Source organism: Bombus pascuorum, chromosome 2 (genome assembly GCF_905332965.1).
Source record: "Bombus pascuorum chromosome 2, iyBomPasc1.1, whole genome shotgun sequence".
Lineage (NCBI taxonomy): Eukaryota > Metazoa > Arthropoda > Insecta > Hymenoptera > Apidae > Bombus > Bombus pascuorum.
Window position 1 is genome coordinate 7292814 of NC_083489.1, and position 20848 is coordinate 7313661.

The window sequence follows — 20848 nt, forward strand, 5'->3', positions numbered from 1 at the left end:
TACTTTCCATTTCGAACTAATCCTAGACGTTCTGAAGCAATTATCGTTCCAGAAAAGTTACTCCATTATGGAGAACAAGTTCGCAGCGATCGACAGACATCATTCGGCCGTTTCCCGAGATCAATATCCTTGATTAATTGCTTCCTACGATAACTAATGACCATGTTGGTTCGAAACCATGGGAGTTTCGTGGCTGCTAAATGGATCTACGACTCTTTGCGGTGATAAAATACATTCATTAGGTTTCAGTGGGATCTTTGGATCCATTTGAACACAAGGGAACGTTAGCGTTCAATTTGGGCATCCAGATTTCAATTGTTATCAAGAAAACTTTTTAAGAATTAGCTTCGCAGAGTGTTTGATAATAAAGAGGCGACCTTAGTAAGTAAGTGTTAATTTTTTCAGAATTTTTGGAAGCTTGGAAGATTAACAAATTTTCGGATGGACAAAATTGGGTCTGTAAAGAAAAGTGGAGTACTAAAGAGGATCCGATATTGCTGAAAAAAGTAGGCTGATATAATTATTTTCAATTGTATGTAACTTACGATGCACTGATTTGATTCAGCTGTAGGTATATCTCATGATCGAAGTTGAGGTTGTAACGAGTTTTAAAATACGAAATTGTGAAGAAGCAAGTTAGGTAAACTAGTGATTTAATAATCATGCGTACGGCAAGTGTAAGAAGTATAAAACAGCAAATGGGTAAAACGTAAATGTTTTCGTTTTCCACTTATGGGATATAAGGAAAGACTCATGACTTATAAAATACAAATAAAACAATTTATTAAAAATAACAGTAAACGAATAGTATTTACACAACTTATAATATATACAAAACACAATAGCTGCGATGAGTAAAACAATCAGGTAAATGCGTCGCAGATGCGAAGCGCACGCGAGTAGTCATTAAAGACTAACTAATTATAAAACGCAGACGTGCAGGATTTGCACGAAATTGTACGAACGATCGATCTTCTGGTGATCGAAACTAATGTCATGTAATCCATAATACACGAATGAAATATTCTTCCTCGTTCCTAAATTCTCGGTAAACTATTCTATTGTTAATCCAATTCATACACGATGTACCGACAGATCCGTTTAATCCACTTAACATGCTAAATCGACGTTGCAAACGTTATGACGATACTAATTCTGGTCGATCGAATTTCTAAACTTTCCATTTTCTCTGCTGCGTTTAACAGCAAACGCCAACTCGTTTAAAAACGAAAGTGGAAATGACAAATAGTTTCCCCGAAGTATCTCGAGGAGAATCAGGGGAAATCGAAACGATCGTTCTGAATTAGCGTCCTGCTATGTAGCAGTGAGTGTTGTCGATGAATCGCGATCGACAGTCACGTGACGTTAATGATCGCGTGATGAGAACGCGGCACGAGGAATAACGCGATCATCACGATGTCGGAAATCGGTCAAACCGACCGATCGGAAACACGACATTGACTCATCAATCGCTATTACTTTTTCTTGTGATAGCCTGAGAAACCACCGCCATGGCCGCCACCACCATGACCGCCACCACTATGACCGCCACTTGAGTACGAATCGTAACCACCACCGGAACTGTATCCACCTCCGCCTCCACCGTGTCCACTGAAATAAAGATTTAATTATTAAGATATAATGTGGTTGCAAATGAAAACATTAAGCGCGAAATTACGCTCAGAAAATATAAAGACGTTTTCAATATCAGGGTTAAGAGCGATACTAAAGAAAGGAACATCTTATTACCTGCTTCCGAAGCCGGAAGATATGCTGTTACTAATAGCATGGTGTTCGATTCCACCGAATCCACCTCCTCCGCCGCCACCACCATGGCCACCACCGAATCCACTTCCTCCAAAACCTCCTCCGCCATGGTGCGCATCAAAACCTCCACCACCACCTCCATATCCACCGCCTCCTCCAAAACCTCCTCCGCCATGGTGTGCATCGAATCCACCACCGCCGCCTCCATAGCCACCACCGCCTCCATAGCCACCACCGCCTCCATAGCCTCCACCGCCACCATAGCCTCCACCGCCACCATGGTGTTCGATGATCAATCCTCCGCCACCACCACCACCTCCATAACCTCCTCCACCACCGCCACCTCCATAGCCTCCTCCACCGTGGTGTTCATCGAAACCGCCACCACCGCCTCCAAATCCTCCACCACCGTGGTGTTCGATGATTGCCCCTCCACCACCGCCACCTCCAAATCCTCCGCCACCATGGTGACCATCGAAACCACCACCGCCACCGCCACCGCCGCCTCCATACCCTCCACCACCGTGGTGTTCGATGATCGCTCCTCCACCACCGCCGCCTCCAAATCCTCCGCCACCATGGTGAGCATCGAAACCACCACCGCCACCGCCGCCTCCATACCCTCCACCACCGTGATGTTCGATGATCGCTGCTCCACCACCACCGTATCCACCTCCTCCTCCAAATCCTCCGCCACCGTGATGTTCATCGAATCCACCACCACCGCCTCCGTAGCCTCCACCACCGTGGCCACCACCTGGACTGGATATTATGATGTCTCCGTGGCCACCTGAAATGATATTTTTATTCATTCATTTGGAAATAATCTAATCTAAAAAAAGATGCTATTTTTTCTTTGTTTTAATGATACTTTGTCTGGTAGGAATTTTATTCTTTGTAAGCGTACTGTAATTGTAATCAATTGTAAATCTCCCTATAATTAATTATAAATTGTTCTAGGATAAGGAAAAAATAAGAAAAAAGGATCTTAATACGAGTATTTTCCAAAGGGGAATGCTATTCGTAGATTAATAAATAACGTAGATTAATTTGTAAGATTAACCTTCGTTAATGCATGAAATTTTAAAGTTAAAGTAAAGGAAAGGACGACTAAGATGAGATTTCTAATAAGATCACGGTCAACGTCCAACCTTGTAAAGAGAATCACGAAGTACGAAGACACGGTTACGGCAATGAAGCATGCGGATGGGTTTGTAATATTGCACGCGTATGTGAGTGAACGTAAGACGAATTCTCGGCTTCGAAACGAGCCGGAAGTGAAAACCCACGAAACGAGTTCTACGGCTACGAAGGAGCGCGAGGGGAAACGGGGGACGCATTCTCTGCAAATCAACCAGATATCGCTATTGGTTAAAGAGAACGTGAGAAGATGCTCTACTCTACCATTATCTCTTACGACTCGAGAAACGCAACAAGAACTTTTGCGTTCCTTTTCGATGATAGTAGTTTTCATGAAATTGATGAAAATTCTTTGCTTATATCCTTGCTATGCTTGCTTTGATAAAAATGACAGTAATCATTTTGTCACATTTCCAATTTGAAGTTTTACCTCCGAATCCTCCGCCACCTCCGTGGCCACCTCCACCGTGACCACCTCCTCCAAGGCTAATGTGTCCACCTCCGAAGCCACCTCCTCCGTAGCCTCCGTGGCCTCCGAAACCACCTCCAAATCCACCGCCAAATCCTCCGTGACCACCACCGCCTCCATGGCCTCCACCTCCTCCAGGCGAAGTGACTATTATAGTTTGATCGCCACCTCCACCTCCTCCTCCTCCATGATCGTGTCCACCGTGATCTTCGTATTTAATAACCTTCTTCTCGTCATGCTGTATTATCTCCGGTACGTGGATTCTGATATGTACGCTGAAAAGTTAATGGTTGAACATGGATATTAAGATTATTATCTTTCTTATGGTAATAAGATTTTAATGGAACCTGCGGCTACGTGTAATTGCTAATGTGTACTTACTGCTCTTTGCCAAATGTGGCAAGTGCCACGGTCAATATCGCCGCAAAGATCAAGCACCTCATCTGCAAATAGAACAACTTCATTAGTACACTTTTTGTTCCTTTCTTTTTTCTGTAGAATTATGGACGACTGAAAATGGGTGGCCAATATGTGAAATTGATATTTTACCCCTGAGAAAGGCAAAGCCGTATAATAGTTTCTATTCGAATTATATAATAAATTCTATGAGATAATTTATGTAAAATGGAGGTCGTGGGAACCCAAAATCGTCTGTACCTTTTTCCTATTTACAGCTGATAATCCAGGTTTATTACAATGAACTCTTTGGTCTTTTTAAAATTATTCCAAAATTAACCTTCTGTAGAATTGCGATACCATCGGCAATTTCAGTAATCTATCGTCCTAGTATCGTAAAAGTGACCTCTATCATATCATCTCTTCGATACTTTAATAGAAGAAAATAAATCATTCTCCAATTACCTATTAATTACCCTGCCATATACATAAGTATATCATCACGAATACGATATTAAAACACGACTCAATTATTCAGTCAGTAACCCATCTATAATACTCTACTATCCTAACATCACGAAGACACTCCACCACTCAATCATCGATCTAACCATCCCCCAGATCCAAACTTATCACAAATGTAACTCCGATAACTTGAAACTCCCTAATCGTGTATCACAACCGCGTATCGAATCTCGCCATCACAGATCCGTCACCCAAAATCCAACAGATTATCTCATCAGCACAAATATCCTTGCTTCTTACACTGATCCTGAGCTGCATGGTGCACCAGGTCCCTTCCTGTCCCTTTCTCGGTCAGCTCGATTCTGTGGCCAGGAACACACTGTCATATATATCCAGCAAGGATCCTGGCTATATATATAGCGAGGCCGAATGAAGTACCGGAAGAGCGAGACAGGTGGGGAGACGATGAAGATCGGTTTGCCCAACCAGCGGAGGAGATTCGAATCGAAGGTGGCCGTGTTCGAGCTCTCGTGCATACCGGCCACGCTTCGAGCCTACACGTTTCAAAAGCAATCAATGTATTGTACGTGTTCGCGTGTGTGTGCGTGTGTGAATACATGCAGAAACGGCCGTGACCCAGAGACATCAGAGAAATTCGCGCTTCGGGCGGTTTTCGGCATTGCTGCCCTCTGGGGTGACCAGGAAATCGCCGATGGCCGAGCTTCTGGGACCTTCTTCAGAGAGGAGGTGTAGAAACGGACTTTTCTGGTCGGCTTTCGAGGTAGTGACTAAAATTCTGAGTCGAGACTGTTATGGTGAATTAGTTAGAATCGAGTTTTGCAAGGTTGAGGATACATTTACTAATTCTTTTTTCTATTGTCCGTTTAAGTCCGCATCGGTATTGAATTGAATTGAAATGTGAGAATTAAGAGAATGAATTTATGGCAAATTATATAGAATTCAAAATTTGATGAACTAGGTAGAATTGAATTTTTGGAGATTGAAAATTATATTCGATTTCTATCACCTTCGGATTGCATTGTGTTTCATTGAGAAATTTCAACGAAAGTTTATTCTAATTTGATAAAGAAGGACTCGTTTCTGTGGTAATTAATAATTCGTGAACAGTGATAGGATTGCAGCTTTGGAGAAACTATAGTGGTTTTTTATAGTGTGAATTAATTAAGATATTTGGAATGTTAAGTGATTTGAATTGCTGAGCAATCGGAACAGGTGGAAGATTTAATTGCCATTTATTACAGTCGAATGAAATTTTATGAATGTCTCTATATTTATAAAACGGTTGGTTGTGTGTTTAATGTAATTATCGAGTGTTGTGTGTAGCCGAAGGAAATTCTAGAAAATGATACCTAATATCGGAGAAAGGTTTGTTTTATTCATCAAAGTGAAAATTAATCTTAAATTGATGTGTTGATAATTTAGATATGATAAACATCAATGGCTTTGTAGCGATATGTAAAAATCAGGAAAAATGGAATTGTTAAAATTAGAAAGAATCAACGAGAAATATGAAAGTAATTGTTATCAAGTAACGCTGATATACTTTCAAAGAATCGCAGAGGATTCAACGTCCGTATTTAACCTACTTCTTCGATATCGACCGTACAATGAGTGAAAGAACGTAAAAAATCCACGTGTGTTCTAATTGAATGTGAGAAGGCATTTCGATGGCTATAGTTGAGTTCTCACGAACCGTAATAAGCGCTGTAAATCTCTTAATCCACTCTTTCATTGTGCCTTTTATTTTCTAGGAGCGAAGCCAATTCCACGACTAGAAAATCAATTCACTGCTTTTTATTCTTTCCTTTAGGAATACGTGAATCTTTTTCTCCTTCTTGTATAATAGAACTATCGGATCGGTGTACACATAAATTATTTCTACTTTTCTCGGTGATCCACAAATTCACAATTTATGAGAATCTACAATTCGAACGTTACTTTCGTAATATTTTCTTTGATATAACTTATGAACAAAATTATTCGTGTGTTTAAAAAGAATGAGTCTTGCCAGCACTCGATACGCCAGTATTACAACAAATTCCTCTTTAATATAAAATAAAATTTCAAAATATCTATTCGTCCAACAAATTCCTTAAAACACCCCTTAAGAAGTAGAAACAGTACGGTGGTGGGCAAAAGAAAGTTCGAAGATATCATAACTTATCAGGCAAGTATCGAGTTTCACCTTGCTTTTTTATCCATAACTCTAATAAATTAATTTATTTTTATCTTTATTATATATTATAAGGTGAGAAATCACGACCAAAAAAGCAGAAACGTATAAGTATTCATTAACGTTTCTTAGGTTCAGAGGAGAATTGCAACTGGTCGCAGCTTTTCCATCCGCTTGTCTCCTGGATCTCTCTCACATCCTCTTTCACGTGCAATATCGAAACAGGTATTCCAATGTTTCACGGGAGATATCATCTACGCTCGGTGCACACACGGTCTGGCAAAAAGTAGCGTTTTCCATTTCACTTTACGTTCGCCATGATGCGAACGTCATCGAGGCGACGATGCTCGACGTCGTCTTCGCGCATCAATTTACTTTCCTCGAAGGTCGTTGCATAAATCGGCGGCCAGAATTTTTTCGATATCTAGTCAGGCTTTCCCTGAGTTCCACTACAAAATAGAGCGGAGAGAACGCGACACACTCGAAGATAGGCATCATACACTGAACTATTTGTATTGTACGAATCATGTGAGGTTTATTACTATGATTGCCCACTTTTTCTTTCAACCTTGGATCGCTATATTGGAATACGAAATTTAATGGTGGGCGTTTGAATCTTAATTTCGAAGCGATTTGAAATTTTTCAGAGTCTTAAAATTCAATGTCTGCTCATATATGTAAATCTGAGAAAAAGTGTGAGTTACTATTTTCTTCTTGTCTCGTTGAATTCGGTTCTAAAAAGGTTACAGTTCATTCGCTTCGAAATCGACGATTAAAAATTTAAATTTAATATCGACTTCTGACATTAATATCGCGTTTATTCTCAACCTATCTATTCATGGATACGAATTTGGTCAGTGATAAATTGATTCGCTCTTTAATGGGAGAAATAAATGGAAAAATTTTGCAAAATAAAAGAAAGCCTCTGGTTTCGCGCTGCAACAGAAATAACGAATTATGCGAACATTTCCCTTCCTTGTGAGATTTGTAAATGAATAATCGATTTGATTGTCCGATGGATTATTTTAATTTTACAAGGAGAAAGTAGTAAGGTCAATGTTAACATGAAATATATTCAAGAATGGTTCACTTTTTTTAAAGTTTTTATTACGGTTCAAAAAGCGATTTCGTGTTATAAAATGCAAAATACGGAGTTCGAAAAATTATGCTGATTTGTTAATTAAAACAAAAATAAGGAAAGTAACGTTGCATAATGTTAAATATAAATACAATTACTTCGAGTAATAGCTCTATTTAAAGGTTCACAAAGACATCCGGTAGATAAATAGTTTAAATACTCTAGAAACCAGTTTGGTTTCGTTAAAAATCACTCCATCACCGACTATCACTTTCGTACTCTCTAGAAGTACTCTTACTTGATGCTGCAACCTACAAAACCTCTCTAATCGAACTGACCGATTACTTTATGTAACATGAACACGTGATCGGAAATCGCTTTGCTGCAATAGTGTACATCCGAAGAATCTGCATTCTTGAGATATTTGTAAAAATGAATTTTAGGTTCTGTTAGATTGGCGACGACTTTTAAGCGACAAATTAACACAAAGCGCTTGCGCGAGCTACAAGAGAAATTAAACGCGCAAAAGCGACGGCAAATGGCTCGTCAGCATTAAAAGAAAGTTATTTATAAAGTTCCATCGCGTAGCAAAATCAATAACGCTAATAAAGATGTTGTCACTGCTAAATGATTGAACGACTCGTGATTTTCTAGCTTGAATTTTCTATCTCCGAAGAATTAAACACTTAAAATAAAATGAAATTAAATCGCGAAGAAAGTACTTTTCTTTTAGTTGCGTCATTCATCCAACTAATCAACGGAATCATTCCTCAGGCGAAATAAAATTGACTTTAAAAAAGGAGAATAGTTTTAAGAAAACTATCGCTGTGAAAGTAGGACGCTCTTGTACCTTCATCGACTGTCAATCAAAAAAAAAAAAGAAAAAAGTAAAAGAAAAAAAAGGAAGGGATCACAGACTTCGGTAAATGTAGAAGCAATCCTGTTCGGTAGAATCGCAGCAATAGAGACACGCTTAGAACGTCGTCCCGCGATTAAAGATAAACGCGAATCAAATTGGTTAAACCGTTTCGACTCAAAGGCAATCACGTCGTAACTAAAAACACATGCGACCATTGACAAACAGTCGACGATCGGTGAAACCGAATAGGAATCTGGACATTGACATTCTCGATGGGGTTGATCGGCTGGAAGAGCAGCGGCAAAGTGAGCGGAGAGAACGATAGCGTTCGAATAGATTTCGAATGGCATCCCGCTTTTAATCGTAAATCGATCTAACACTGTTTACTCTCGTGCGAAAGAAAGTGATCTTTAATCGATACCGCACCTATTCGATAGTTCAAAGACTGCTGGAGCTAGGATTTCACCGCAGAATTTCGCTTCGATTCGATCAATTCAAGTTTTACTATTGCAAGTTACAACAGTTGGTGGTTTATATGGGTAGACGACATAGAAGGTCAGTGTCCTCTTCCATTTGCATCTTTTTACATAAAAGCGATTTTGACCTTGTACGACCTTGTACAATCTTGACTCTGAGCTTGATAATGATAGTAATTAACATTACGTAATTGACAAACATTTTTTACAGGAAATTATTATGTACGTCTCGGGTAAACGTAATGACGATCATTGGAATTTCTTTATTAAGTCATTCGTTTTCTTTAACGTCAGGTATACTAAATTACCCTTATTATTCTCTATAAGATCGTTTACAATTACAATCAATTACCATAGTGCAAAGAGAGAGATAGGCAAACCGTCTTGCGATCAAAGCCAAACACGGAAACAATAGATTGTAAAACAGCTTTCGCTTTCAGAAATGTTTCTTCGTCCAGCGAATTCCCATCAACTTCTCTACAATGACAGAGTAAAAGTGGCATAGGAATCTTCAAAGACTCGCGAGTTCGTAGCATCAGAAGCACCAGGTAGCATTATACCAACGGAACATACTGAACAGAAAGGTTGTTCAAACATATATGCGTACTCTTTCAAACTCTCCTATATGTACATACATATACAGGGTGCGCCGTTAGAATTCGGACAGAATTCAATTTGTAGTTCCCACCATATTAGAATTCAGATGTTTGTGCTGATTGACTCTGAAGTTAGTTAAATATGTCAATAAGTCTTCTATAACCTCAAAATGACAGAACTCGTTAAGCAAAACCCGGAATACGATAGAAGAGCGGCGATTATAGAAAGTCTTCGCGCCGGGTGGATGCCAAAGTGAATCGGAGGAACGACCGTTGGCTGGCCCACAATCTCGAAGATGTTCCTGTTGTGGGCAAAACCAAATTTCCAGCAAGTGTTCACGTTTTGAGCGTTGTCTCAAGTGAGGGCGACGTCATGCCTCCGCACTTCTTCCAAAAAGGCGAAAGAATCACAAAGGAGGTTTATTTGGAGGTCCTGAAGACAGTAATAAAGCCGTGGATGGAAATTACGGCTTCTGGAAGGCCGTATTTATTTCAACAAGATGGCGCACCTGCTCACACAAGTCATCTTGTTCAAAATTGGCTCTCTGACAATGTGGACATGTTTTGGTCGAAAGATTTCTGGCCTCCTAACAGTCCCGACCTAAACCCATTGGACTATTACGTGTGGGGCGTTATCGAGAGACAAACTAATAAATGCAGGCACCCCAACGTCAACTCCCTACGAGCTGCTATCGAGTCAGAATTCGCGACAATTAAACGCGACCAGTTGAAGTCAGCGTGCTCGCGCTTTAGAGCAAGAATAGAGCAGATCATAGAGGCAGAGGGTGGTTACATAGAATAAAAGTTCTCAGCAAGGACCCTTTAAATGAGATATAACAACATTTTCATGTGTTTTTGTGTATTGACTTAAATAAACAACTTTCTGCACAAAACTTCTTTTGTCCGGATTCTAACGGTGCACCCTGTATATTACAAATGAAGTAACAAACTTTTCTATTATGTAGCTATATTACACTACTGCTGCTTTTACTATTTCTTTTCTATTTTTACTGTTATCTATACTGCTTATCTTATATTACACATCTACGTTTTTCTATCTTTATTCTATAATTCCTCCCTAATTGTCCATTAATCTTCATTAACTGCCTTAGTCAAGTACGCATAGGAATCCCCAGAAATCACAAACCAGGAAGTATTCTCGCAATTAAAGTTTAGTACGATCCAGAAGATCGCTGAAGATCATCGCGCAACCTTGCTATCATTGCACGATGATTACGCGCATGATGGCTCCGTTCCTGGATAATTAACGAGCTGATTTATGCGCGCTGGTCGCTTTAATGACCGGCTGTTGCCAGGGAACGAAATAGAAAGTGGCGAGATATACACGAAAAGAGCCGGCGGAAAAGGGAACACCAGGGAAAGAAGATGGACGAGGACGCGACGCAGGGACAAGAGGAGAGATCGAATATTCGCACGAGACTCTGCACTCGAGGTAACTTCGGTATACCCTTTCACTTCTTCCATTTTCGTGTTCCGGTCTTCAGAGAGATTCCCCTGACGGGAGAAGTGGAAATTCTACCCTGTGTCGTTTGTACGTTGTCACTTTTCAGATCGTTCTAGGATCTTTCTTTGTCGGTGTTACTGCAAAGAAGAAGAATGATCGAACAGATTTTCACAGAAGCATCGATTAATAGCAAAACTACCAGAATAGTAAAAATAACTTTTTTCGTTCGAGTTTCATAGATTTTTAATATTTCCTGGGGAAATTTGAACGATATTTTTTAAAATATAAAATTACATACGTATCAAATTTCACGTGATTCTTAGTTTGATTTGTCTGGTACGAAGTTTGTACTTTAGCCGCCGGCAATTCTTCCGGGTAAAACTACGTGGTTGTGGATCGACAAAGAAAGTTAAGAATGGAGAAATTTTGGGGTCGATGGGTTTATTGGACTAGAATTCGACTGCGTTTCTGTACTCTGCTATGTATTTTCTACAACGCAGGCAGAAGATTGCTCTGTATGCAAAAATAAGTAGGGAAATAAAAATAAAGATATTTCATTCAAGTTACTCTTGAGTCATCTGTGTATATTACGAAACATTAGCAGAAGTGAACAAGTACTCGATGTTTAAAATATTCAACTTTATTGCTAATAAAAGTTTATTGAATTTCAAGGAAATATCTGATCATCCCTTTAGAAAACTTTCTTCTTTCACTTTACATAATCGCTGGCATTTTGTTAGACGAACACCGTCAAAAACTTTCAACGACGTTAATTCAATTCGTTGGTTTAATCATCGATCAGTTAGGCGAATGAATGCACATTCGTTGCAGCGCCTGAATGAGTCAGTTTGCTGATATTCCCTGATCATTTCCATTTCAAATAGAAACTGCACGTGTTCCGGTAAATTTACCGGAAAGAAAAATTTCGCTTTCCCACGAAATGCAAAGTGGCCGTGATGATGACGCGAAAAATGAACGTAAAACAACGTTTACGACAGTGAAATAATTACACGTAGTTTGTTTCCGCTTTTCCAATAGCGTTTAGAGAAGAAAATGGTCCTTGTCATTTCGTTCAACCTGTACTCTCTTGTCTTCCTGTTTTCTTTCAGACAACTGTACTTGATGAACAACTATTTATTTGTTCTTGTCAAGCTCTTAAGTAGCTATGTCGCGGCAGAATTTATGCTGACGTGCTCTATCGTAAAGTAACAAAGCTTAGAATTAATATGACTTTCCTGATACTTTCTTGGTGGATATGCTATTACAACGTTCTAAGAAAATGTTAAGAAAGTAACTTAATAATTTAACGAATAGTCGAAGGTAAATAATCTCAATGATTTTCGCGAATTAAATAAAGTATCCATCGGCTTCCGATCTTTTGAGAAATGAAAATAAATCGTGAAATTTATTAATAAATTTAGGACATGATTAAGACCGATCAAAAATTTTGGAAATATTTCTGAAAAGTTTTGCATTTTACTGATTCATGTCCGGCTGAAGTTCTGCTTATGGTTCATGGACTTTGATACTTGATCGAAAGTTTCTAAGGCTACGATTCTTTAATATTTTTAATCAAAATTTTTTCCCCGATTTTCACATCAAATTTAACTTAGGACTCGGAAGATCGTCCTCAATTTTTCTTTGTAACAAAAAAAAGATGTTCAAAAGATTGTAATTCAATTTAAGATACCACGAACAACACAATCAATTCATGAAAAGATCGCTTCGCAGTTCTTTATCTTTCTTCAAAGTCTAAATTCAAATGAAAAATATAATTCTTTCTCACGAGAAAGGACAACGAGATAAAGAAAATTTTCGAGAATTTGTAAAAACCCTGATCCCATTTACAATACTACCGTGCAACGTAACGTCCGTGGAAAACTGAAATCGTGAAAGAATCATGAATAAAGTGGAAGGCCAGCTCGTTGACCTTTCAGCTTACACGCAAACTCGTCCGGAATAATAAAGTGTCTTCCCAGAAATCGAGAGGATCGGGCGACAGGCAAGGTGGAGGCGGTGAGTTGAAAAGATCAAGAGGATCTCGCATCCTCGCACGATAGAGCGACTTTCTCGACTTTCGAACGTTCAGCCGGTCATCGGACCTCGGAGTGAAAGTAAACGAGGAAGATGTGGTCCTCGCGACCGTGGCATTCGATCGTTGTTTTATTCGTGTTCGAGGCTACCAGTCGATCGTTTCATCCGTCACGATCACTGGACCGTGACACTGTATCGAGCCTGTTTCACGCTTGCCTGTAGTTGTTTCGATAGTTCTCATAGAATTTTAAAACAGTATTTGTACTTGATAAAGTAACCCTGCTACGTTTTTCTCATCTTCAATTCGGCTTTTTCACGTTGTTCCGTGTTCTTTCTTATAATTAAAAAATTTATGATTAATGTTAAGTTTGAAGAACGTTTGGAAGCGCGAAATTTTACGTCAGAGATCTTTTTTAAAATATTAAAAATCTGCTAAAACGAAGTTAAGAGTGAGATTGAGACGTGAAAATTTCAAGGTCGTAATAGAATTACGTAAGAAAGATATTTGACGATTCACAGAGTTTGAAACTTTATCGAATGATAGTTTGCCCGTGTCGAGACTTGTATGATCATGTAGCAATGAAATCGTCAAGTTCACAAAAAGTGGAGTCGGTCAGTTTTGCTTCTGGGAATCCCAATTACAGCAGTAAAGGAAAGTAGACTATGTATTTCACTTTTACTGGAATTTTACGATCACTTTTTCAGTGATCTCCTTCCGTTTTTAAGAAAAGAAAGAACATCTGATTTTATTCGTATATGTACAAGGTGTGTATGTATGTCATAGTGGAAGAATTGCTGTTCACAAGTTATTGGTGTTCGTGAATCGATTTAATGATGTCAAATGTCGAGTATCTAAACGCTAAGAGAGATGCTAATAAAATTATAATAATTCTAAGCTATGTAATAATGTTAATTCTAACGTTAAGAGCATAAAAATAAGAATCTTTGTCATTCCTCGCCCTCCGATATGTACAATTCAAGCGATTCGTCATTCGAGTATATGTCTGCTACAAAAGATACAGAATGCAACTTGTAATTTTCGAGCAACTTTCCAGATGAAGCGAATAAAAGAAAGATTTACTTTCACCGATGTCCGAGGAACATATTAGAAGCCATACGAGAATTGTGCTACGATACAAGTTGTAAACTTTCTTGCATTTCATTTACCTGTGATATATTCGAAATCATTAATAAATTTAGACATTCACATTTATAACAAATAAATTATTAAATTTCTTTGAACATCCACAGATCGAAGTATAAAGATACACATTGACAATTACAACTCTCGAGACATTTTCTGGTCAGTGAACCTAATCTCCTCGGTACCCGATGCAGTTCAAACGCCACGACGATCTTGTAAAATTCCTGCAAAACTGAAATCAAGAGAATCGTTTCACAGAATCCTCCGCACTCGTAACCTAATTGCACATGGGTCCGTGCATTCGTCCTCCATGCATGTCATTGTATTATACTTAGTGGAAATGATGAAGCGAGATACTCAAGTTCATCTTCTATGCACATTGTTCTCGCATTGTTCCTCCATTGTAACTTAGAGAGTAACAAATTATGTATCTCCGGAATCTACCTCTCAAGTTCTAAATTATTCAAAATTCTTTGAATATGTAACACAAAGAAAGAGATAATTGAACCAACATCGTACAATCCTAAACGTGGTCTCAAATTCCTTATCCCTTCTAATACATCTTCCGATACATATTTTCAACGAAACATACAAACTTTAATGCGAACCCGATCTCATCGTCTCGCTGTATCTCTTCCACCAACAATACCCTTAAAAATATCTAAATTAACGAAACAACCCTAATCTATCTAACCATGAACCGCCTGCGTGGGCGCCGGGAGCACCACGTTCATCGGAGCAGGGAACGTATGATAAGGCGAACTCTGAATAGGCATGTTCCTAAAATCAACTGGCGGTTCCATAGTGTCCTCCTTAACGTCGTAGCCTTGCTTCGGCTGAGCAAAATTCACTGACCAGCCACTAAAACCAGGAGTCGTAGAGCCACCCGTCGAGTAACTCGCGCTAACCTGTTGGTTTTGATAACTGTTTCCCAAAGTTGTAGCCGCGTTAGATAAAAACTGTGGCCAGGATTTGGTCATCTCTTGGAGCTTTTGTTGATATTCGCCTAAAGCTATCGTATCTCTCAACACGATTCCCTCTTTGCTGCCACCGATAGTGGCCGATGGAACGCCAGCTGGTAACAGGACGCCACCTTGCGGCTGAGAAACGATGTTCTTGTAGAGATCGGTAGCCTTCTGCTGGAGCAGGAGTATCTGATCCTTGTTCGTGGCGGCGCCGAGGTCGATCGGATTGTTCGTAACGAAGTCCTTCTCGATGGATCTCGAAGAGTAGAATCTCTTGCGGTCACTTTGCTTCTCGTTGTAGTTCAAGGCTGTCTCTGCATCCGGGAAGAAGGTCTCTGGCTGCGAAGACTCGTACGACGAAGGTGAATACTGGGCGTCGGATGAGGAGAACGGTGGCGACGAATATTCCGATTCCGACGTGTACTTGTGCTCTTGGGAACTTGGATTCCTGCGGTGAGTGTAATGGTTAAAGAATGTCAGTGAAATAGCAATGGTGTTAGGAACGTCGAAGGCAGCTAAACGCTGTTCTGCTTTCGAATGATTTGTGGTAAGTAGTTAGAATGCGTGTGACCAGTGAAAGTGCGTGAAAGAATGCGTAATTGTTTAACGATGTTCGATCAATCCTAATCGTGTAACTATAGAGGCAATGATTGTTTAGAAAAAAACACGAGAAAGTCATCTATTTTTATCTTTATCGAAGATCTATTGAATTTTCGTGTAGAAACTTAGAAAACAACGGTGACAGGTATTTATCAAAACAGCTACAAATATCATAAAATCATTGGATTCACGCGAAACAAGATGACGAACACACTAACACTGTTTTCAAAAATAGCAAAGTTGTTTCTAGAAGAACTGGCCACAGCTTTCGTAATTTGAATATTTTATAAATACAGAAAATAAAATACTATCTCTTATGAAAATTATAGAATCTTCTAAAATGCAATTTTTATATTGGAATTAACTTTCATTCGTAAATACATATTGTACTTAATTCTGCAAGTTGTAATAGAGTAAATAAAACGGTTGGCCTGAGATTGTGAATGCTGTTCTACTGGCCGCAGTAGAATGTACCGCCAGTAGTCAGGCACGATCGGGCGGTACCGTCTATTTTACTGAGAATTCAAACTTGAAACTGATTTATCCTGTGTGTTTTGATATCTAGATGCCAGTGAGTCAATATTAATTCATAATTTTAATGTAATCCAATTAGTTGCAACACTACTCTTCATTTATTACTGGAGAATGCAAATTAATCAGAAATACAAATCAACTATGTATATTTGACAACATATATTTCTCCTTATTCGTTTCGCCTTTTGTGAAAGAGTTCTAGAAACTAGGACGTTCCTTTCCTGGCAACGCCTTTTTCTCTGCGCTCGAACCATAACGTTAAATGATACGAACAAGCAAATATGGATTCGCAACATGGACCACAAATACTTTTCTGCAAATACTCGGTAACACATTTTTACGATTTTTATAATTCTATTACCTCCAACGTGTTTCAGTATTACTATTATTATTAACTTTATCTTCTTCTTTTCCATATCACGTACTTATATTTCTCGACAAACGAATCTCCATCATTGTAACGAAGAAATAAATAAATGAATGAATACATGAATAGATAAATAAGCATACGAAAGAAGGGCGCAAAATGAAATCTTATCCTATCCTTAAATACAGCGTTCTCACCTTTCACGACCAAACGAGACGCTACCCTTAATCTGGTCGTAAGGGATGTAACCCTTTCCGTAAGAAACTGCATGACTGATGCCCTTGCCATAAGGTATGTTCACGTGGTTCACATGTTCGTAGCCTTGATCGAAGTCATCTCCTCCATGAGGAAACGGTGAACTTCCATACACAGATTTCTTCGAGTGATAGTGTACGGGAGGACCGTGATACTTGTGATAATGAACTTCGCTGGCGTACGATTTTCTGGAACGCGGTAGAGAAGATTGCCACGATGGTGGTCCCATGCGCCTGGTTTGCTGTGGAATCATCAGCAACACCCTGTTGCTGTAAAACGAAAAATATTTAATAAAATATGTAAAAATCTGCGCTCTAATAATTATGGTCTATGGGAAGGTTTGTAAGTTGTGTCGTGCTATAAAGAGTTCGAGCTCGACACGGTCTGGTAACGAGTGTTATACTTTAGTCACGAGAATACTTACGCGGACTGGACGAGTAGAGGTTCGCTGATCGTCAGCACGAGAATGCAGAAAGCCTGTAGTAAACATAAATCGAAGATTAATGGATTGAACGAGTTGAATTACGTACAATGACTGGCTCCAGTCAAACTGTGATTTTATTGAAAATAAAGATTTGTTGCGTATACATAGTACAAAATACAATGATACTAAAGTTTTGCAAAAATTATTTTCAATTACAGGGTAGAATTGTAGGGTAGAAGAGTAGAAATAGGATTGTTGGAAGAGAAATTTTTGGCAAATCGCGTTTAAAAATTAATCGCTGTTCTATGGATGGACAACTAATATGCTTGATCATGCGATCTACGACGCAAGGATAGCGGAGCGTGTAATAAGAACTAAAAGTTTCCATGTAAAAGTACGGAGGCGTGTGCTGATCTTGATTGATGTTTTAACCTACATCGAAGCCAATTTAAAATCAATCTGTTCTATAGTACTAAACATTCTATTTATACTACTTAGCCACAATCTAAAATTACTTAATTCTACATAAATCATGAAAACTGGAAAAGTTCAAAATATCAAAATGCAAATACTTAAGCCCGATGAATATAGCGATCCGCAATTGAAAGTACAGTAATCAGATACTTTCTGGCAGGAGATGATCTTTCGTCACTTTAATTTGTATTCATAAGAACAAAAGAGAATATTTAGCCCACTTTTTACCGAGAAATTAAAAAGATCTATAATACTGAAATATAAATAAAAACAAACACTACAAAAGCAGTACAAATATACCGGTGAAATACAGAGATCTCATTTCTATTGAAGCTTCAGACTAGAAAGACTCAAATTGTAACTATCTAACACAACCCAACAAAACAAAACCAACCTTCGCAAACCACCCCTTACCATTCTAAATATTACTTGAACCTCTCCACATACCTTATTCCCTCACCATAACTCTACAATCTAATGCAAAATTGTTTCTGTTAATTAAATCACCAATAATCAAGATCCACTTACCGAATACTTCATGTTGCAAGTTTCCCAAAAAAACCTGCCGAATCAAACAAAAACCTCAAACTCGTGGTCGTATCGATAATAAATCCCAACGCGAGGGTACAACGTGCGCGTAGTTATCTTGCAACTAATCGAAATACAAACGACGTGCTCCGTATGCTCCAACCGGTGCGGACAAATTGCGGGAGGCCCGTCCAGGACTGTTCTCTTTTATACAAGATAAAAAGAGCATAATCGCCGGTGGACTCACGACCGCCTCCCACCGACTGGCTCCAGCCCTGGAAAGAGATCGTGCGTCCGGCTGTGGAATCTCCGCGAGGATGAAAACGGATTGGGTAGCCGAGACTTGGCGTGCCGATACGAAACGGACAGTCGAGCACGCCGACGACGGGGTATTTTTCTTTCGGGGGAAATCGACACTTTCTTCTCTCCTAGGCGTTCACCCGGCCCAAGACGCGAGTAAAACGCGACTCCACGAGTGTTAAGTCATGCAACCGCGCCCCATCGATAGCGACGTGCTTTCCAAAACGCGACCAACAAGAACGAGATCGTCGTTCCACATTTTCGAGAATAACGCGCACTTGCGCAGCGAATGTGAGAATACGTCTGTTGATTCAGGGTCCTGGCGAGGGAAACGTGGGTGTAGAATGATGGGAAGCTTGGATTAGATTAGCTGGATAGCCTTGAACTTTTGTATTTACAGTGATAGGCAAAAGAAAGTTTAGCATTGGCACTCTTATTGGATTAGTATATTTGACGCTATAAAATTGATATTTTATTTTACAAAATTATGATGCTTTTCGAATCACATATACCTTGAACTTTCTTTTCTCTGTTACTACTAGTTTGATTAAAATTTGTTTAAGAATAAAGTTTCTCGAATTACTCAAATTCCATTGTGAAACTGTACTCTTCGTATACGTTCGATATCCCTATCATGTTTCAAACGGAGGACGCTCGTCCTCGCACTTTAGACGATATATTAAAGTAGTTCATCCCTATGCTGGTCAAAGCGAAGAGGAGAATAAAAAAGAAATCTGCTACGTTCGCAGAGCGTCCGATACTGACTCGTGATGGATGAAATATCATCAATCGCTCGTGCGTTCCTTCGCGTCACCATTAGAAAGCTTTTCACTTAATTTAGTTCCCTTTTTATATCGCGTTATATACCTTCCAACTTTGTTACTTTCAGGCTTTTAAGAGCAAACAGACGTCTTTCTATTTCCAATTATTTATCACTCAAATTTTTGAAATTTGTACAACATTTTTCAATTATATTTAACAAGAAGATAGATAAACGAGTGAAAGCGATCACGTGGAAAGTTCAGCCTCGTAGATGGTCGTTTTTCGACCAAACATTTCCAATCATCTTGAAAAATCGATGAAATCATGATCATATGTTTCACAAGGAAAAACGTGTATCAACTTGTAATCTAGTTCATACTGTGTTCTATTATACCCACTATGAAATTCAAAAACAAATTCGTCGAGAGTGAAAGATGATGGAAAGTAATTCTTGACAATTAGTTAACATCTGTTAGATACAACTAAAGTTTGAAAAAGTGTATAACAAAAGTTACACGTGCTTATCATTCGTAGATAATGCGGTAACAGAGAAATCTTACGGATAAGTAATCTCCGTTTAGGAGCTGTAACGATCGCTTTCTAATCATCCCCCACGACGTTCTTCTAACACGACTATCTCGAGCTTGGGTAAAATTTCGATGGTAAATATTGAAAGTCTGATCGCAAGTTTTCGCAATGTCTATTACTTCATTTTTACTTGAGCAAATTAAAACAAAAAAAAAAAAAAAAAATTTAGCGTGAAAAGCAATTCTATTCCATAGAATCTTTTGGGATCACTCGAAGGGCGCTCGAAGAATTTACAAAGAAAAGAAAACTTTCTTCCGCGCTTATATTAAACCAATCGAACGACACTATTCGCGTTACGAGTTCAACGACTTCAATTATAAAAACACAAAGAAAAAGAAAACAAATTGCATTTGATCGTATGCGATCGCAATTTAACGAACACGAAAGTGGAGAATCATCCGCTAGAATTGTTCGTTCCAAAGTTACTCCATAGCTAGATACAAATTTCGCGGTGAGAGTAACGCTACTTGCAACAGAGAAATCTAAGAAATCTAAGAAATCGTTGCGCTATAAAATATACATACCTACAAATACAGACGCGATCCTTCCACAAATACCGTAAGGATCGTGGTAGTTTGGAACGCGAAATTGCCTTCGATCTTGGCGAATTCCATCGGGCGAAATATTTTATCGTTTCGCGGATGACCGTTTAACGATCGAACGAAGATCAAGGTCCTCGAGGCCGATACTATCGCTTTCTATCGGTCTGGACGAACGATCGACTCGGACAGAGTTATTAGAAATCCAATAAAAGTAACAAAGAGCTGTTTAAAGAGCTCACTGTGAGTCAGAGGGGGAAGAACTTCCTGGTTTCACACGGTGTGGTACGACAAGCGTGTTATTACTTGCAGGTTTCGCTTGAATTTTATGCTTAATTACGGTTTATTACGTCAAGAAAAACGGAACAGGGAGGAAACAAGGAAATGGTGAATAGAGTAAAATCTAAACTCTGTGAAACACTGAAGGAA

The 20848-nt window shown here is 39.0% G+C and overlaps 2 protein-coding genes across 2 annotated transcripts; both read right to left on the reverse strand.

The window, feature by feature from the left end:
• Positions 1-2059: 2059 nt before the first annotated feature.
• Positions 2060-4779, reverse strand: LOC132904668 (uncharacterized). The gene is made up of 5 exons (XM_060955357.1): positions 4538-4779; positions 3758-3819; positions 3338-3651; positions 2196-2557; positions 2060-2119 (listed from the first exon to the last, which is right to left on the reverse strand). Exons 1-5 carry the CDS (start codon positions 4553-4555, stop codon positions 2060-2062), a joined length of 816 nt encoding a protein of 271 aa, XP_060811340.1. The 5' UTR covers positions 4556-4779.
• A 9601-nt stretch (positions 4780-14380) lies between these two features.
• On the reverse strand, positions 14381-17262 carry LOC132916493 (uncharacterized). Its single transcript, XM_060976555.1, has 2 exons — positions 16747-17262; positions 14381-15496 (listed from the first exon to the last, which is right to left on the reverse strand). Exons 1-2 carry the CDS (start codon positions 17055-17057, stop codon positions 14773-14775), a joined length of 1035 nt encoding a protein of 344 aa, XP_060832538.1. The 5' UTR covers positions 17058-17262; the 3' UTR covers positions 14381-14772.
• Positions 17263-20848: the final 3586 nt, after the last annotated feature.

Coding starts and splice junctions, on each gene's coding strand:
- LOC132904668 (XM_060955357.1), bottom strand. Junction 3,652..3,757: donor GCCACATTTGGCAAAGAGCA/GTAAGTACACAT, acceptor TTAACTTTTCAG/CGTACATATCAGAATCCACG. Junction 2,558..3,337: donor AGGTGGCGGAGGATTCGGAG/GTAAAACTTCAA, acceptor ATATCATTTCAG/GTGGCCACGGAGACATCATA.
- LOC132916493 (XM_060976555.1), bottom strand. CDS start 17,057: ATGATTCCACAGCAAACCAGGCGCATGGGACCACCATCGTGGCAATCT. Junction 15,497..16,746: donor GTCTCGTTTGGTCGTGAAAG/GTGAGAACGCTG, acceptor CACTCACCGCAG/GAATCCAAGTTCCCAAGAGC.